This window comes from Eschrichtius robustus, chromosome 1, assembly GCF_028021215.1.
Source record: "Eschrichtius robustus isolate mEscRob2 chromosome 1, mEscRob2.pri, whole genome shotgun sequence".
NCBI classification, from domain to species: domain Eukaryota; kingdom Metazoa; phylum Chordata; class Mammalia; order Artiodactyla; family Eschrichtiidae; genus Eschrichtius; species Eschrichtius robustus.
In genome coordinates, this window is record NC_090824.1 from 134,601,818 (window position 1) to 134,619,338 (window position 17,521).

The window sequence follows — 17,521 nt, forward strand, 5'->3', positions numbered from 1 at the left end:
TGAAGGGTTAGCAAGCCCCCTTGGCCCCAGCCTGGCCTTTGGTCTCCATTTGTCTACCTCTTGCTCATCTCTACCTCAAATGTTCCAAACTTGGGTCCCTCCTAATCCTGGTACCCATAAAATCTTCCTGCACTTTGCCTCCTCTGGGACTCTGCACCTTCCCCCTTCTGGGCCCTGATTTTGTGGATCAGTCTGTCTCCCCTACCCAATCAAGCACCTCTAGGACAAGGTTGCCTTTAGAGCTTCAGCACCCATTTTACAGGTAGGAAGACGGAGGTCCAAAGGAGTAAAGTGGCTTGCCCGGGTCACACAGCTGGTAAGTGATGGAGCAGGAATTCTAATCTAGTCTGCCTGACTCAGAGTGTGAGCTTTCTGTGAATGATGCCAGGTGCCCGGTGGGCAGCCCTAAAACAGGCTCTCAAAGCTCAGAAGACATTCGCTTCTTAGGCTAAGAACCAAAGGGTCCCCAAGCTCAGATCTAATCTCAGTTCCATCCCTGGCTTGCTGAGTGCTTGGGGCATATCTCTAATCCTCTTGGGCCTCAGTTTTCCTCGTCCGTGAACTAGAAGGTTGAACACTGATCTGTTTGACCCCTGCATCCAAGGAGATCCAAAGTGGGAGCATTTGGGCTTGGAAACTGCAGCATGTGATTAGAAGTGTCAGGTGTGTTGAGTAGAAACCAAATCCATTGTCCTGGACATGTCACTTCCTCCCTCTGCCTTTTGATTTCCTGCTCTGTGAGATGAGATCAATGACGCTGACCTAACAGGGCTGCCGTGAGCAAGGTGTGAGCTTGGATGTGGACGGATGTGGGCCATGTCTGCTCCTGCCTGTGGCCCAGATTGCAGCCAACTTGGAAAATCTCCCTGGAGATGTCATTTTCAGCCCATCCAGAACTTGTCACCTGTCTATCTTGTGGGCTTTGGCCACAGTTCCAGGGAGCAGACGCACTCAGGAAAGTGGTGGGAGTGGTGGTCGGGGAAGGAAGCAGTCACTGCACACACCTCTGCCCACTCCTACTCCCTCCCTGATGGTAATGGTAAGGAAGAGCTGCAGAGCAATCACACCTCCACCTGCAATACTGGCAGCCTAGGCTCTGACCATCACATGTTACTCCTCAAGAGCCAGGGTGCCTTTGCCAGCCAGGGACTCCCAAGCCAGCAGAGGGTGCAGGCCCCATGACACCTGACCACCAGGCTTTGTCTCAAGATGATGGAGAGCCCCAGCCTGGGCGTCAGGAGATTGTGTTCTTCTCTTGGCTCCCGTCTGCCTGGCTGTACAACCTCAGGCAATTCCTTCCCCGTGTGTCAAGTGAGGATACTTCTCAGTCTCCTCCACAGGGCTGTGGAGGTGGCGTAGGTGGGAAACAGGGCTAAGGGCTAAAGGAGGCATCAGACCACAGAAGGGGAGACTAGTATAGTTCCCGAGCCCAGGAGCTCATTGTCAAGGGAAGGAAGGAGAAAGGAAGTGCCTGGAGGACAGGGATTGGGGAAGAGAAAGCATCCGCCCTGCCTGACCCCACCCACCTGCCATGAGGATTAGCTCAGAATCCTGGCGCACTGTCCCACTTCACTGCCTCCTTTTCCCCTTCCCCACCCGCAGCAAAGGGCCAGGGCTGTCCCCTCAGCTCACACATACCACACCCTCCCCCATCTCCACGCCTGCAGAGCTGGGCAAAGTCACTCGGGGTGGGGGTGGGAGACACCACACAAGCTAACAGGGGCCCGCTGAGATGACCTTCAGGTCTCAGAGACTTGGAACCGGAAGGTCCAACCACCCCAATTTGGAGATGAAGCAGCCAAGACGCAGAAAGGGGAAGGGACATGCCCAAGGACACCCCGCATGTCCGCAGCACCCGGGACAGAGCTCAGGTATCCCAGCTGAGGTCCCCACTGCCGGCCCTCGGGGGCTCCCGAGACGCCTCACCTTCCAGAGCCCACAGGTAGTGCTTCACCAGCTCCACCACCTCCTGCCTGTCCTCTGAGAGCACGATCCCAAAGCCAGCCAGCAGGTAGGAGACGTCCGTCGTGATCCCTGCCCTCACCTTCTGGATGGTGGGTACCACGCCCACCAGTAGCAGCAGGGCCACCTGGAAGGACCCCCAAATCAGGGCGGCAGGGCCTGGCTGTGCTCACACCAGGCACTCCCATCCCAGGAAAAGTGTTTTCTGAGACTTCAGGGAAGAAACTCTGGCAGCACACGGGCCGCATCCACAAGCCCATCACCCTCCACAGTGTTCTTATCTGTCCCTTAGAGCAGCATCCTCGTGCCTCTAATCAGCACGTTACAAACAGATACGACTTTAGCCTCATAGGCCTCAGATATGCTTTCAAGCAGCACAAGTATATGTGTATACCTCTGACTGCCTATCAATCATCTATCTATCTAAACTTCAGAATATAAAACTTCCAATTTTTCCACGTTGGAGAAAGCAAAGTGTCCTATAAATGAGCACAGGCATTGAAGCTGGACAGACCTGGATTCAAATTTTGGCTACCCTGAGATATTAACTGGAGGAACTTGGCCAAGTCAAGTTCATCTCTCAGCCTCAATTTCCTCCATCTGTAAAATGGAGAGAAATCATACCTACCTTCCAGGGTTTTTGATTTTTTGTTTGTTTTTTTTTCTGGGGGGGGGCGGTAGTGGTGGTGGGGATTTATCAAACACATATTATCTCACTAAATCTTCCCATCTAAAAGGAAGTAATTCTATTTCCTCTATTTCACAGCTGAGCTAATTGTTTCAGGGACGTTGAGTAACTTGCCCAAGGTCACTCAGGAGGTAAATAAAGGAGCTAGGATTTAAATCCACATTTATGTGACTCCAAAACTCGTGCTCTGACCCTATGTGAGCCCAACAAGAGTTACCATTCCCTCTCTTCTGGGTAGGCCAGCATTCCCAAGATGGCCAGAAGCAGCTGGGCAGGATTTTGGGTGGGGCTTTTGGAGAGCTGAGCTGAGGGCCTGAGCCATCTCAGGCTTGGGGGCTGGGAGCAGGGGTCCAGAGGCAAATGGCACTACAGAGGCAGGACATACCTGGTAGATGGCCGTCCCTGTCAGGGTGACTGAAAGCACCAGCTTCAGGGGGAGTCGGAATCCTGCAGTCCCCAAAAGGAGGGGGTGTGGTGAACCCCAGCACCATCCAGCCCCGGGAGCCCCATCCCTCCCAAGAGGCCTAGGAAAAGGGCCAGGGCTCACAGGACCCTGGACCACCAAGGCCAGGCCAGGGGCTTCCCCTCGTCCCAAGCTGGGGTTGTTCTTCCTGAGGACAAGAGTTTGGGGGAAAGGAGCGGACCTTCTACTGCAGCTGTTCTGTGCAAAAGAGGGGTGAGGTCACCTGTCACTCTCGACCTCAGCTCCCCACGCCATACCTCGCTGTGGAGTGTAGATGTAGTGTCTGAAGTAGATCCAGGCCCGGGACAGGAAGCCCTGCTTGGACGTGTGGGAGCTGCAGAAAGACCCAGGCAGGAGGGAGCCCTCAGGAGAAGCCCCTGCCCTGAGCCTGGGCCCCAGGGTTTGGTTCATTCCTCATCTCTGCCCCACCATGCTGCCCAGTGCCAGCCTCCCAAACAAACCTGCCTGCCCAGGCCTGTCCCCTGGCCCAAAGGGTTTGCCTAGGACCTCACCTGCTTTTCAGCTTCTTCTGGCAAAGGAGGGTCCTCAGATATTCTTCAGAGTAGTTGTTCTGCAGCCCCTGTGGCGACAGACAAATGGACAAGCAGATGGGACCTGTCTTGAGCCATCCCTGGGGCCCTGGCTCAGGGTACCATAGTAGGTGCGTGTACAAACCTCTTGGCTGTGGTGGAGTACAGAGAAGGGCCATCCCGTGGGGACGAGGTCCATGCCCCCCAAAGCTGCCCTTTCCTCCTCCGTAAATAAAAGACTAATCAGTCTCCTATCTAAGAACTCTCAATGCAGGGAAGTTCTCCCTAAGGTCTATCTCCAACCCTCTCCAGCTTTACTCAGTCACATCACATCACTGCTTTCCTCCTGGCCCTCTGGCCTCTAGTAGCTAAGACTGAAGCAAAAGGGAACTTATGTCCCACGAGCACATCTCTGACCAGGACACGGGATAGGGCCATTTCGGGTCAGATCCCCCCAGCCCTCTCCTACTCCAGGGAGATCACAAGGGTGACCTGATTTGTCTAAGCCACATTCCAGGCCTTAAACTCCCTGCCAAGTGGCAGAGGCCCACAGTAAGATGCAGTGAACCCCTGGCCCCTGATGATTAGGAAAATATAGGCCGTTGTCACCTGTTGCCATGGCAACCCTGGGATCCAGGGCAGGTGTGGGTCAGCTCAAAGCTTGACTGTGTCCTTTGAGGCTTAAAACTCTTTGACCAAGGGCCAAAGAGGATTTTATTTCTCCTAAGACTTCCCAAGAGGAAAGGCATGCAATGGAGGGAGAGGCCGAGAAGATTCCTGGAAGAGAAGGGAAGGGCCTGGACGAGGTGCTGTGTATCCTGGGGAGCTGCTCCCCTCTTCTGAGCATCTGGAGGGCAGTAGTGACAAGTACTGAGGGCCCTACTGCTACCCTGTGAGAGCGAAACCCGGAGTCAGGTGGGCCTGTGGGGGACCCAGGGTCGCCCCGGAGATGCTGAGCCCACCTGCCTCTTCTCCCCTCGCTCTTCATCCCTCCATGGGGACCTCACTCCTTCTCTGGCTTCAGTCCTAGCCCCTCTCCTGAGCTCCAGGCCCACGGTCCAGCTGCCCGCCAGACCCCTCAGCGCCACACACCTACAGCTAGCTACACATCGTTCCCCGCACACCTGCTCTCATCCAGCGTTGCGTATGTCAGCAACTGGCGCCACCACCCACCTGCTGTCTGTCCTAGATGCCACCCTTCAAGCCTTTCCTTCACCCTCCACATCTGCAGAGCAATCAGCCTTTTGCATCTGTGTCTTTAACCTTTCTCAAGGGCCTCTGCAGAGCAGTCTCCGTCTACCTCCTCTCTCGCCAGGAAGAGCACTGGGCCCCGCCTCCACCCATGCTCCCAGGTCAGCTGGATGAGCCCTGGCTGCACTTCTCACAGTGCACTGTAAATACATGTTGCTGCATCCATCTCCCCCAGCACACTGGGAGTCCTGGAGGTCCGACACGAGTCACTCGGCTAAGTCCATAAACCCAGCCCAGGGCCTGGCACAGGGCAGGTGCTTAGAAGGTCTACCTAATCTAAAATAAGATTGCCATATCTTGTAAGAACTCCCTCTTGCCATGATATATTCATCCCCACACCCACCTACCCACTTACCCAAAACTTCAGAAATATTTGCTGCGTGTCTATTATGTGCTAAGACCTGTCCGGTGCTGCAAATCATGCATGAATGAAAGAGATGCAACCCACCTCTGCCCCTTTACGCATGCTCTTTCCTATGCCTGTAATGCTTTCTCCTTATTCTCTCCCCACTCCAGATCCTCACTGTCCTTTAGTCCATGCTATGTCTGTCTCCTCCAGGAAGCCCCCTCAGCCTGCCTTAGTTCTCCCAGCGCTCCCCTTTATCTAATATTATCCAACCTAGGGTTGATTCATAACGCAATTCTGCCCTGGGTGCTTCCTGAATCATGTCAGCATCCGCAGAGCTCCCATTAGGCGCAAGGCTCCTGGCCTGTCTCATTTCTCCAGCAGGATCCTCAGTGTTTCAGAAACAGAGCTATGACTTCCCTGTCTTCTGGCCCACTTCTCCTTTGTTGAGTCCCCACTGTGCAAACAGTTTGGTGCCCCGGGCATCCTGGGTGCCAGCCGAGGGCCTGGCCTGGCCTTTGCCTGGGGAGGGAGGACCAACCAGTCCCTCTGCGACTCAGCAAACATTTTCTGAGCACCTGTTATGTTCTAGGCTCCACACCAGGCATGACCACATGCAGGGGAACAATAGATATGGGCAAGTCCAGGGTGTCTTGGGTGCTGAGTACGAGCCCACCCCGGCCCTGCCCCTTTACCTTGGAACCCGCTGCTGCCCCATGACTGAAGCTTTTCACCAGCTGCACCGGGTACCAAAAGCTCAGGAATCCGAGGCCCAGAAGGAGAGGCAGAGAAGCCAACAGGGAGTAGTACTTGTAGATCTGGATGGACAGACAAACACCCAGACACACCTACCTTCTGCCTCCTTCCCCCAACCGAAGACCAGGGTCCATTTCCCTTCCCAGCTCACAGGGGGCGCTGAGGGTGGTCTAGGGTGCATGGGAAGCCCTCTGGTTCTATCACTACCCCCCAGCCAGGGCCACTTGGCACCAACTTCTACTTCCCCTTCTCAGGCCCTGCAGAGGTGCTTGCCCCTCTCCCAGGCCCCTGGACCCCCCAGGCCCCTGGACCCCCAGGTCCCTTCCAGGAGCCAAAGGGAGTATGTTTTGTAATCCCCTCCTACCCACCCCAGGGGGCTGGGATGGGGCTTGAGACGGGGGACATCCACCTTCTATGTCCCTACGTTCCTGGTGCTTTGACACAGGCCTGATTTTTTCTATTACAGTTTGCAACCTGGGCATCTGGGAAGTACATGCTCTGCCTCCTGGGGTTGAGGCCCTCCTAGGGTTGAATATGTATTCATCTATTTGTTAATTCAATATGTTTATATTGAGAGCTTAGTATGTGCCAGGTCCTGGCTGGTGAAAAAGACCAACGAAGTCCCTGCTCTCACGGAAGCCACCTAATCTTCAACTCTACCCTGAGGGATTCGTGTTATCAACTTCACTTATGGGGGCAGGGCAGGGTGGGGGGGAACCTGAGTCTCAGAAATGTGATAAGGTGTCCTCAAAACACCTAGCACCACCTGGCGTCATTTCGTATATTTGTTTGTTTGTGTGACTGTGTGTCCCCTTCTGGAATGACAGCTCTTGGGATGTCAGGGGCTTCATCTGTCTTGTTCACAGCTGTATTCCAGTGCCTGGAAATGTCCCTGGTGCAGAGTATATGCTCAGATATGTTTGTGGAATGAACAAAGGAAGGAAGGGATAAAGCTGGATTCAAACCTGGGTTGTCTGACTCTGTAGGCCACACCCCCACCCTTTGGGCTCTGGACTGGTCAGCTTCACACCCCAGCCAGCTCCAGTGAACCAGGTTCTGAGGTTCTGGAATTCTCTTTTTAGCCCTCTGAGACCATCCCCCAGCTCAGCACTTGCGTCCTCCAGCTCTCTTCACTCCCACTCCAGCCTGGCCAAGGGAAGTCTGGGACATCAATAATGGGGGGATTTCAGGCTTCCTCTCCCTCCTTCTCTGCCCCTTCCCCCCTCCGTCCCCCTCCCAGACTGGAAGCTCCTGAGGGCAGGCCCAGCTGCTTGGTCCCCAGCCTCTCCCACAGAGGGGCGGAGCTTGGAATGAGCATGTGTGTAAAGGCGTGGAATCCTGTGCAACAGGGAAGCAGGACAGAGAGGAAAGGAGCCACACTGGTTTAAGCAGCTCCTCCACGCCCCGCCGCCCCAGGCCGTCGTGAGTCAGTGGTTACCTTGGGTGACACCGGACACTCTGCCCTTTGCCAGACCTGGACCCCCAGATGAGCCCAGGACAGCACGCTGCCGAGCAGGTGTGCGGCTCCATGCCTGACCGTGGCACAGACAGCCAGGGGATAGTAGAGGGCAGGGTAATAGAGCAGAGCCAGTATCTTCCACGGCCCTGGAAGGCAAGACAGGCAGAGAGACACAGGATGGAGGGGCAGATGTGGGGCCTGGGTCCAGCCCACCCAAGCTTCTCTCCTGTCTCCATCTTCCCAGCCCCTCAGCTGATTCCGTGGGCAAGACCCCTGCATGCAAATCCAGGCTCTGACTAGTATCAGCTCTGTGATCTTGGGCAAGTTACCTCTTGGAGTCTCAGTTTCCCCGTCTGTAAAATGGAAATAATATATAGTACATTAGCAAAGATAAAATGAGAAGGTATGTGTACAGTGCTTTAGCACAGTGCCTGAGTTAGTACTCAGTAAATTAGGCTACTATTTTATTACTATTCCCTTCTCTGACCCTCAGCATCTGCCACTGTAAAATGGGGCGAATATCTGCATTTTGTGGAGTTGCTGTGAGGATCGGATGATCTAAGGAGGTCATGTTGCAGGGCGGTGGCTCCTCTGGATGGCAGCTGTCCTTTTTACCATCACCTCCTTGAGCCCAGCTCAAGTCTCCAGGACCCCTCCCCGCACCCCTCCCCGCCCTTCTTCATGCTCACACAGGACTGGGCCGTCTGGGGGACTCAGCCTGTGCTCCCTCCCTCCCGAGGGTGGGGTTTGCACAAGAGCAGAGAGGGCAGTATTGACCCAAGGACAGAGCAATAGAGGTTTCAGGCACTGTGGTGGGACAGCTGGGGAGGGTAACGGGACAGCGTCTTCTGGTCTATGGCTCATGGCTGGAATGGGGAGCCCCAGTGCTCTGGATTCCCACCTGCCCCCTCCCATCAATCCAGCCCAGGGCCTCAGCTGTGCTGGGTACCTTGGCCGGGTGGTAAGGCGAGGGTCAGGAAAGGCAGTGGGTCCTCAGTGGGGAGCAGCAAACACAGGGAGCTGAAGAGGACCGTGAAGACGGCAGCAGGCACGGTCCGGGGCCTGTCCCCAGCCAAGAAGTCCACAGGGCTGGTGCAGAGGCAGGGGCAGGACAGGGGGCAGTCGCTCAGGCCCTGCACACCCATTACCACACACCAAGTTCCATAAACCGGGGAGGTGGAGTCAGTTCCACTTTCCAGATGGGGAAACTGAGGTCCCTTCGTGTATTCATTCCACAGATGTCTGTGTAGTGCCTCCTATGTAACCAGATCTGGGCCCTGTGGCAAAGTGACTCAGGAACATCCCCTGCCCCACCCCCTGCAACAGGCAGACACAGAAGGAACAAGCCTGAGCACTGCTCCCTCCGCCCACTCTGGAAGCTTCAGGAAACAGCCGCCTCCACACTAATCGGTCTGTCTGGGCTGGCTGACCTTCAGAGAGCTGGAGAGTCACAACATCCTTATGCAACAGCCGCCACCCTGGCCTGGGAGCGGCCCTGGGGCAGAGGGCAGACAGCGGGCTCGGCTGTCCCAGGCCTCACCCCTCTGGGCTCAGGGCAAGCCACTCAGACCCTCTGCTTCTGTGCTCCAGCTTGCCTTCATGCCCTGAGGGCTCCATCCTGCTTCGGTCTCCCCCAGGCCCTCCCCTAGGCAGGGCACGCTCTTTCCTGGGCCAGCCAGCGTGGCAGAAACCCCAGGGTAGTTCCTCACAAAACCAACATGGCCGGCCCCACCTCAGTGTGCAGCCCAGGCCTGGGGTGCAAGGCTGTCTACGCTGGGGCTCCACCTACCACCTCCCCCAGTCCTTTGGTCTCTCCCACACAAGGCTGCCCAGTCCTGTCTCCTCAGGGTCATCCCCGTCCCAGGCTCTGGGGTTGCAGGGCTGAAGGAAACAGGGGGAGAAAATTTCAGCCAGAGGGAATGGAGGGCAATCCCTCATAAATCTGCCTTGAAGCATCAGGGTCCAGGTAACACCCTCAGGGAAATGAGGGTCAAGATGGCATGGAGGGGGGCTTCCCTGGTGGCACAGTGGTTAAGAATCCGCCTGCCAATGCAGGGGACACAGGTTCGATCCCTGGTCCGGGAAGATCCCACATGCCACGGAGCAACTAAGCCCGTGCGCCACAACTACTAAGCCTGCGCTCTAGAGCCCGCGAGCCACAACTACTGAAGCCCACGTGCCTAGAGCCCGTGCTCCGCAACGAGAAGCCACTGCAGTGAGAAGCCTGTGCACCGCAATGAAGAGTAGTCCCCGCTCGCCGCAACTAGAGAAAACCGGCGCACAGCAATGAAGACCCAACACAGCCAAAATATTTAAAAAAATAAAATAAAAGACGGCGTGGAGTGATCATGGCCTGTCGAGACCATGGGCTGCCTGAGGGGGTGTGTCCTAGAGCTGGGCCCTCTTGGGCTCGGTCTCCCTGGGGTCTGGAACAGGAGTGGGTGCACCTGAGTGGGTCCCTCCTCTTCCCTCAGGGGGTCCCAACTAAGCCTGGAGATCTGGGTGGGGATGGGGAGAGCCCCCAGACTGAGAGAGTTTGGGGTGTCCCGGAGGCCAGAGCTGGCTTCTAGGTACCTAACAAGCCACCACCCTCCCAGAGTGGCCCTGTCAGCTGGGCCCCCTGAGCGGGGGTGCCCAGGCCAAGGCACCAACCTGGGGAGCCCAGGCCTGCCGCGCGCACAGTGGGGCCAGAGCTGGCGGCGCTTCACCAGCATGGCCAGCAGCAGCAACACGAGGATCTGAAAGGAGAGCACAGAGGAGGGCTCGGGTGCCAGGCCTCCCCTGAGGGGCTGAGTCAGAGCACTCGGTCCCAGGACCCCCTACCCCACAGTGCACACTCCTGCAGCAACTGGGGACTGGCTAGGAGGTGACAGAAGTTTGAAAGGTTGGTCTGCATCCTGGTTTGGGTCCCCACCCTGGGAGAACTCCCGGTACCCACTCCCATATTTGGGCTCCCCGAGTCTCCCTTCACCAGCGCCAGCAAAGAACACACATCCCCCTGTTCAGGCTGGCGGTAGGTGGCAAGCCAGTTGGGACTCACCGACAGCACGACCAGGCAGGCGTGGTAGAGGCCGGGTGGCACGCTGGGGCGGCAGGAGGGCACCAGCCTGCAGAGCGAGTGAAGGCTGGGTCAGGCCGAGGTAGGGAAACCCCAGGTGTGCAGCCCAGTCTGGGGTTCCAGGCTGTCTATACTGGGGCTCCACCCACCACCTCCCTTGACTCTCTGATCTCTCCTAGACAGTTCACCTTCTCAGGGCCATTTTGGGCCTCTCATGACCCTGCAGTGTGCCGGTCCCATGCCCAGCTCCGAGGTTACAGGGCTGAAGGAGACAGGGGGCTCCCAGGGGAAGACATGGGAGAAACAGAAGGGGCCAGCTTGGCCTTTCTATCCATCAAGGCCCACTTCATTCCTCCCTCCTCCAGGAAGCCTCCCTGACTGCTCCAGGCCTCAGATCTCTCCTCAGAACTGTGGCTGAGCATACTGCCTGGGTCCGGCAATCAGCAACTGGTCCTACGATTTGTCCTTCACTCACTGGAATCCAAGTCTGGTCTGTGTCTCTGACTGGAATGATCTACCTTGGTCTTCCAGGATTTATGTCTCTTCTTTACCTGTTTTATTAAGGGCTGAGTCACGTGGCAGAGAAAGGTATCAGGTAGGAGCCCTGAGCTCAGGGCTGGACCTGAACCTGGGAGAGCTGATAGGACTGGGTTCCTGGGGGAGGGGTAGACCTCTGGGTTTGCCCAGTTGGAGCCTGGGAGCACCAGAAGGAGGTAACCAGTGTGGGCAAGGCCACCAAGTTCTGGTGGGTGAGGCATCAGAGGAAGTCCTGCAGCTGGGCCCTCCCTGCCGCAGGCGGGGCTCACCCACCCCGCTGGGCTCCTTCCTACTGTGTGGAAGAGAGGGATCCCAAGGGTGAGCCTGAGTGCTCTGTGCTGGAACAGCCCAACCTCCCTGAGCTTGGAAATCCCAGAGAGCGAGAAGCAGGAAAGAGCCCGGTCACATGGGCTTGTCCTTGGGGTGGAGGGACAGAAGAAGTCTGTTTTGTGCAATTTCTTGGCCAGGGCAGAGCCAGCCTCTTCCCAAAGCAGTAGAGTAGGTGCCATGTAGGGGATCAGGTTCCTGCTGTCTGAGCTCAGGTCTCACACTCCCCACTTGCAACTCTGAGGCATTTTACTCGAGTATGTGGGGTGGGGTTTGGGTGAGGCAGGGCCCCTCACCAGTCCCAAGAGTTCAGAACCACCACTCCAGGCCCTCTCAGCCTGCATCTCGTCACCTGACAAAGTCCTACTCAATCCTGCGCCCCGCACCAGGCCCAGCCAGGGCAGGGGCTCCGCAAACTGTCCCTGGAACAGCCTGACCATTTCCCACTCACCCCAGACCAGGAGCCACCCTCACCCTCCAGGGCCCTGTCTGGGGGCATCTCTGGCCCTTTCTGTACCACCCGGGGCCCCCCATCTACCCTTTACTTAGCTCAGTTTGGCTGAGGCTCATGGACCCTCAAATGTTTGAGGTCTGAGCGACAGAAATTTGGCTGAGCAGATGTTTGGCTGCCAGCTCGTGGACCCATGTTTTGTGCTGTGGGACAGGCAGGACGGCACAGACACAGAGAACGCTATGTCAGGGAGGGTGGGAGCTTGATCCTTGAGGGGGCACAAGCAGATGCTAAAGGATGAAGAAAAGGGAGAGAAATTTGGGGCAAGGCCTCAGAGGGGGTGGTACTTGAGTTTGAAAGATGGTGGCATCTCTTTAGGCAAATAAGGGGCAAGGGAGCTCCATGTAGAGGAAAGAGCATGAGAAAGTGGAGTGACAGGCAGTAGACAGTGTGGCTGGGGCCAGGCAAGGTTTTCAGCTTGATGACAGCGCAGAGGGCAGGCTGAGAGCCGGTAATAGCAGACACGGGAGGCACTAGGGAGCCACTGAGGGCGTTTGAGCAGGACAGTGTTCTGGATTTTAGGAGATTTCTGTGGCTAGATTTGAATAACAGCAACAACAGTAACTAGTATTTACTAAGCATTGAGTAAGTGCCAGGCACTTTCTATGTATTAACTCAGTTAATTACCTAAGAGGTGGGTGCTATTAGTATCCCCCTTGCATAGATAAGGAGAACAAGGCTCAGAGAGGCTAGGTATCTTGCCCAAATCACACAGCTAGTAAAGCACCAGAGCCAGAATTCGAACTGAGGTAGTCTGACTTCAGCAGCCGCATGTGACCAGGATGTGAGAGGCAAGGATTACGTGGAGGAAGATATTAAGTTGAACCATATGAAACTGCCATTTCTTTCCATCAAAAACAGTTGAATATCAGCATTTTCAAATGGTTCAGCATAAATAGTCACGGGGGAGCGGAAATGTCAGGCAGTATCTCAGAGGTATTTAGGTGGAAGACTTTACATGCCTTAATGTAGAGGAGCAGAGGGAAGGGGAGTTTCTGGGATGACTGTAGGGTTCTGGGCCTTATTCCAAGACAAAGAGTGAGGACAGAGTCAAATGGAGCCCAAGGAAGCTGAGGCTTGGTCTTGGGCAATTCAGAGGTGGTGATGGGCACTCAGGGACAGAGGCCGGACTGCAGTATGGTGAGGACACTGAGACAGAGAAGAAGCAAGACAACTGTTTCTAGCAGTTTGGCTCTGAGTGAGAGGTTGCAAAGGGCCCCATCCAGAGGGGAGGGCAGAACACATCTCTGTGGGTGACAGGGAAAGGCTGACTGTCTGGGGCGGGGGTCTGTGGGTCTGTGGTCCCCGGGAGGCCTGGAGCCCTGCTGCCTGACCCTCTCCCTGCTCCCACCGCAGAAGGGCCTGCAGATCACCCTGGCGTTGACCTCACTTGGTGGGAGGGCAGGCCAGGAAGGAAGCCTCCCAATTCCGCCTTCCAGGCAGCCCTTTGAAGTGGTGGGGAGGTGACTGACATCCTGGACAGCTGCCACAGATGTATTTGTATCCCCAGGCTCTGGCTGGGAAGCTCGGTATTGATGATATGGGTGGATGACACACGAGCACATGGCAAGTAGGGCCCATAACCTGACCAGAGGAGCCTCTGGGGGTAGGAAAGAGCCAGCTCGGCTTATACACATCAATCCTATGTCCACAGAAGACCCCAGACAGGGCATCCCATCGCCATCAGACTCACCCCCGCCCCCAACCTCTCCAACCAGGTCCTGGTGCCAAGGGGGCACTTGGATAAATGTGACCAGGAGATTGAGTCCATCCCAGACACTGTCACCAGTGCCCACAACCTCGACTCCAGCCTGCTGGGGCACGCTGAGGCACAGGGGGGACCACTGTCCAGAGCTCCTCAAAGCTTTGGTGCACCACCTCGCCGGGGTGTCTGACTCACGCAGGGAGAAGTGAGTCCAAGTTTGCCTCCTTGGGATTCCCCTGGGATCCCAGCTTCCCACTCCCACCTTTGGCAGGAAGCTCGACTTGGTTTGGCCAAGTAAGTAGATTCAAACAAAGCTCTTCATTCTTACCTGCAGTGAGAGAAGGGAGCTACAAATTCTAGATGACACCCACCTTAGGGGCAGTACTCCTCATCACCTAGTCCCTGCCATGCACCCAACTTTATTCTAAGGCCATATCTAAATACCTGAGCCACAGAGCTGGCTGCAGACGCCTGGCCCCAGCCAATGCCTGGGCCCTGAAGTGGCTAAGGACACAGCTTCAAATTAGGGCCTTAACTCAGGTCAGATTCTGTGTCCTCTTGGGGCTCCTGGACCCCTCTCCATTCTGCTGCTTCTCCCACCTCACACATACACAGCAGGAACCTGGGAAGCCCTGGGCTTTGGAGGTCAGCCCGGGAAGGGGAAGAGGGCACACTTTTGCTGACAGCAGGGCTGCTTTCCAGGTGGTCAGAACCCCGAGTCCTCCAAACAACATCTCCTTCCCCCAGGCCTGGGTGGGTCCTCCATCCCTGCCGGGTGACCCCAGCCTGGCCAGGCCACAGCCCTGGCCCCTGGGGAGGCACGCGAGCATTTTTCCCTTCTCCTGTTTTGGTTGTTGATGGAGAACAGATGTGCACACATCTGGCAGGGCAACCCCCAGCCTCACCTTTCTAGTTCCCCAAACCTTCAGACAGTGAAGGGAGGTAGGGGATGGGGCCGGGGCCAGGGACAACAAGGGGAGATCTGGGCTCTGGGGCCCACGCAGGCAAGGCGTCCTTGGCAGCATGGGGGCACAAGGAGGCCCAGCTCCTCCGCCAGGCTGCCCAGACTAAACAAAGATAGAAGGCATCTGGGCAGAGGCGGCTGTGGGCCGAGTCCTCAGGCCACACTGGGCTGGGCTGAGGTCGCCTCCCTCCCCTGGGCTGGCCCGAGCACTCCTGCTGAAGAGAACTAGGGCCTCATCTTCACGGAGCCTCAGACCAGCCAAAGCCAACTGGGGCGGCATGTTTCCTCAGACCTCCCCCCGCCCCAGGCCTGCCCAGAGAACCTGACGCTTGCTAACAGCACACCCCAGATGGTCACCACAGGGGCCAGTAACACCTTGAAGGCAGGCCCGACTCCCTCAACCACTCACCCAGGACTCTCCACCCTGGTTACAGGCCAGAGTCACCCAGGGAGCCACCCCAGCCCAGCTGGATCTGAGTTTGCAAGGATGGGGCCCAGGAATCTGTTTTTTAAACACACCACAGGGAATTCCCTGGCGGTCCAGTGGTTAGGACTCAGTGCTCTCACTGCCGGGGCCGGGGTTCAATCCCTGGTCAGGGAACTAAGATCCCACAAGCCGCATGGCACGGCCAAAAAAAAAAAAAAGAAAAAAAGTCAAAAAAACAAGCACACCACACAGGTGCTTTTTAGGGGACTAGCCTGGCCCAGGTCCTCCACCTCAAGTTTCTTAACACCAGGGCAAGGGCTGTTCTCACCTAACAGGCGAGGAGACTGAAGCCCAGAGAGGCTGTGACTTGCCAAGGGTTCACACAGCAAATGAGCGGCAGAGCCCCTCTTAGCAGCCCTTGCTCAGGGTCTTCCCCACGCCCCCCATCAGTAACCTCTGCCACACCCCATGTGCTGGCAGACAGAGCCAGGGGTTCCAACTCACCCTTCCGGCTCGAGCTCCTGGCCACCCTGGGGCTCGTCGATGTACCAGCTGCCATAGGAGTCATCGTCGTCTGTGGCCCCGGAGGAGGTCTGGTTCCCTGCTGCCTGGGTCGACATTCTCTGGCCCTTTTCCTCTGACCCCCAAACCAGAGGGAAAAAGCCACTACAGATGTGAAAAGAGGCTTAGGAGGGAAAAAAAAAAAAAAAAAGAAAGAAAACCCAAACAAAGAAACGTTTCTCTTTAATCCTAAAGGTTACTTTCTTGCTTTTAGCTCTCTGGGAAAAGCCCTCCTGGGAGTGAGGGCCTGGGCCGGCTGGCACAGGAGAAGGGGAAGGGCTTCTCCTGTCCCCTCCTGTCCCTTCCCGCCCAGTCTCGCGAGGTCCTGCAGGAGGTAGTTATCCCTTGGGGATGGTGCCCCCTCAGGGTCCTTGGGCTTTTGCTGGAGCACCCCCCGTCTGTCTCTCTCTATGACTGGCCACCGGTAGGTTTTGACTCAAAGCACCATTTTCAAAGAAGTTTTGTCCAATCCAAGCTGCCCGCAGAGAGCACCCCCTTCCTTCCCCCTCCTCAAGCCCACCCAGATGGACCCACAGACACACACTCAAGGAAGGACCAGGGAGGAAGGAGCTGCGGAGATGAAAGGGTGGGCGGGCAGCGGGCGGGCTCAGCACAGTCTGCCGGCCCCTCCCAGCTGGGCTCCCAGCCCCTTCCGCTCTCAGGGGTCCAGCCCAATCCCCCCTCTTTGTTCAGGCTCCCTCGAGACCATCCCCCAGCCTCAGCCTGCCCCTCGCTGGCCCCCTTGGGCCTCAGTGATGGGAACACACCGTGGTCCTCACAAGACCCCCTTCCGGAGGTGGAGGTCTCGGCTCCATTGGCGGCCTGAGCCTGGGAGGAGTGCAGCCAGGAGGGCCGGCACCTGACTGCACGCACATACCTGCCTTCAGCGCCTGCCCCAAATCTCCCACACATCTGCAGAGCCCTACAGACAAGTCAGGCATTCCAGCAACCCAGGGAGGCTGCTGGGCCAGGGCCAGAAGGAGGGGAGGGAGCCCATCCGTTCCTTCTCCTGGAGGAACATGTGTCTCACTGGTAAAATCTTTTTGTTTCTCCAACTTGATTTCACAAGGAGATAACTCACCCCCACAAGGCAGAAATTAGTCCTTTAAACATGAACCAGACCCACGGGTAGGCAAGAACACTGCCTGCCTCCTGTTCCTCCCGGAGTGTGGGGTGAGAGTGAGGGTGAGGAAGGCAGGGACTGGGCAGGAGATGGAGGTTCCTCTCCGCCTCCAGGCCCCCAACCGGGGGTGGAGGTATGGCAAGATGCAGACAAGGCAGAGAGCAGTTCTCAGGCCCCCTATCCCTGGGTGGGAGTCAGGCCCCCTGAAACTTTGAGGGTCCCTGTCCTTCCAATACCCCACAGGGTGCCTTGGCCATGGCCCTACCCAGCTAAGGCATTCATTCAACAGGCTTTTCAAAAGGACGTTCATCCATTTATTATTTTAACATAAATTCATTGAACACCTACTAAGTGCCAGCACTGTTTGGGATCCTGGGACGGGAGAGTCTACAGTTCAGGGGGACACAGCCAAGTAGGTGAATGACCTCGAATCTGAGGGTTACAAAGGGAAGGCACAGAGTGCCCTGATGTATACCACAGGAAACTGAATTTGGTCTGAAAGAATGCGGGGCGGGGGTGGTGCGGTGTGTGTCTTGAAAAAAGAAACCTTTCAGTGGAGATCCGAGGGCAGGGAAAAGTCAGCTTCGCAGGGGGGTGGAGTTGGTGGGTGGGGTGGGTAGTGGAGGGAAGCGTGTTCCTGGTAGAGGGAACAGCATGAGGGATGCTCAGAAGGGACAGAGTTTGAAATCCTAAAAGCTCCCCATCCAAATTCTGTAGCCAGGCTCACAAGGCCTTCCAGAATTAGGGCCTGAGGGCTCTGTTGGCTTTGGTTCCTCCCCCTCCTTCCCAAATGACCCCTCTTCCAGGAAGAGGGCTCTGGCCTCCCCTCTGCCACCCCACAGAGATGTCAGCA

General features: G+C 56.6%; 1 protein-coding gene across 11 annotated transcripts in view; it reads right to left on the reverse strand.

Moving 5' to 3' along the window:
* Positions 1 to 17,521, reverse strand: part of STRA6 (signaling receptor and transporter of retinol STRA6) — a 29,266-nt gene that overhangs the window by 7,130 nt on the left and 4,615 nt on the right. For 5 of the 11 annotated variants that reach the window (XM_068555518.1, XM_068555461.1, XM_068555476.1 and 2 more), the window contains 11 exons: positions 15,489 to 15,650; positions 10,496 to 10,562; positions 10,108 to 10,193; positions 8,405 to 8,544; positions 7,785 to 7,808; positions 7,435 to 7,601; positions 5,936 to 6,058; positions 3,626 to 3,693; positions 3,371 to 3,447; positions 3,036 to 3,097; positions 1,927 to 2,089 (listed from right to left, as the gene is read on the reverse strand). In XM_068555518.1, coding sequence (XP_068411619.1) covers positions 1,927 to 2,089; positions 3,036 to 3,097; positions 3,371 to 3,447; positions 3,626 to 3,693; positions 5,936 to 6,058; positions 7,435 to 7,601; positions 7,785 to 7,808; positions 8,405 to 8,544; positions 10,108 to 10,193; positions 10,496 to 10,562; positions 15,489 to 15,604 — 1,093 coding nt within the window. In that variant the 5' untranslated portion in view covers positions 15,605 to 15,650. Of the gene's footprint in view, positions 1 to 1,926; positions 2,090 to 3,035; positions 3,098 to 3,370; positions 3,448 to 3,625; positions 3,694 to 5,935; positions 6,059 to 7,434; positions 7,602 to 7,784; positions 7,809 to 8,404; positions 8,545 to 10,107; positions 10,194 to 10,495; positions 10,563 to 15,488; positions 15,670 to 17,521 lie in introns of all 11 variants that reach the window. The other 6 variants (XM_068555537.1, XM_068555529.1, XM_068555485.1 and 3 more) reach the window with 3 other exon arrangements.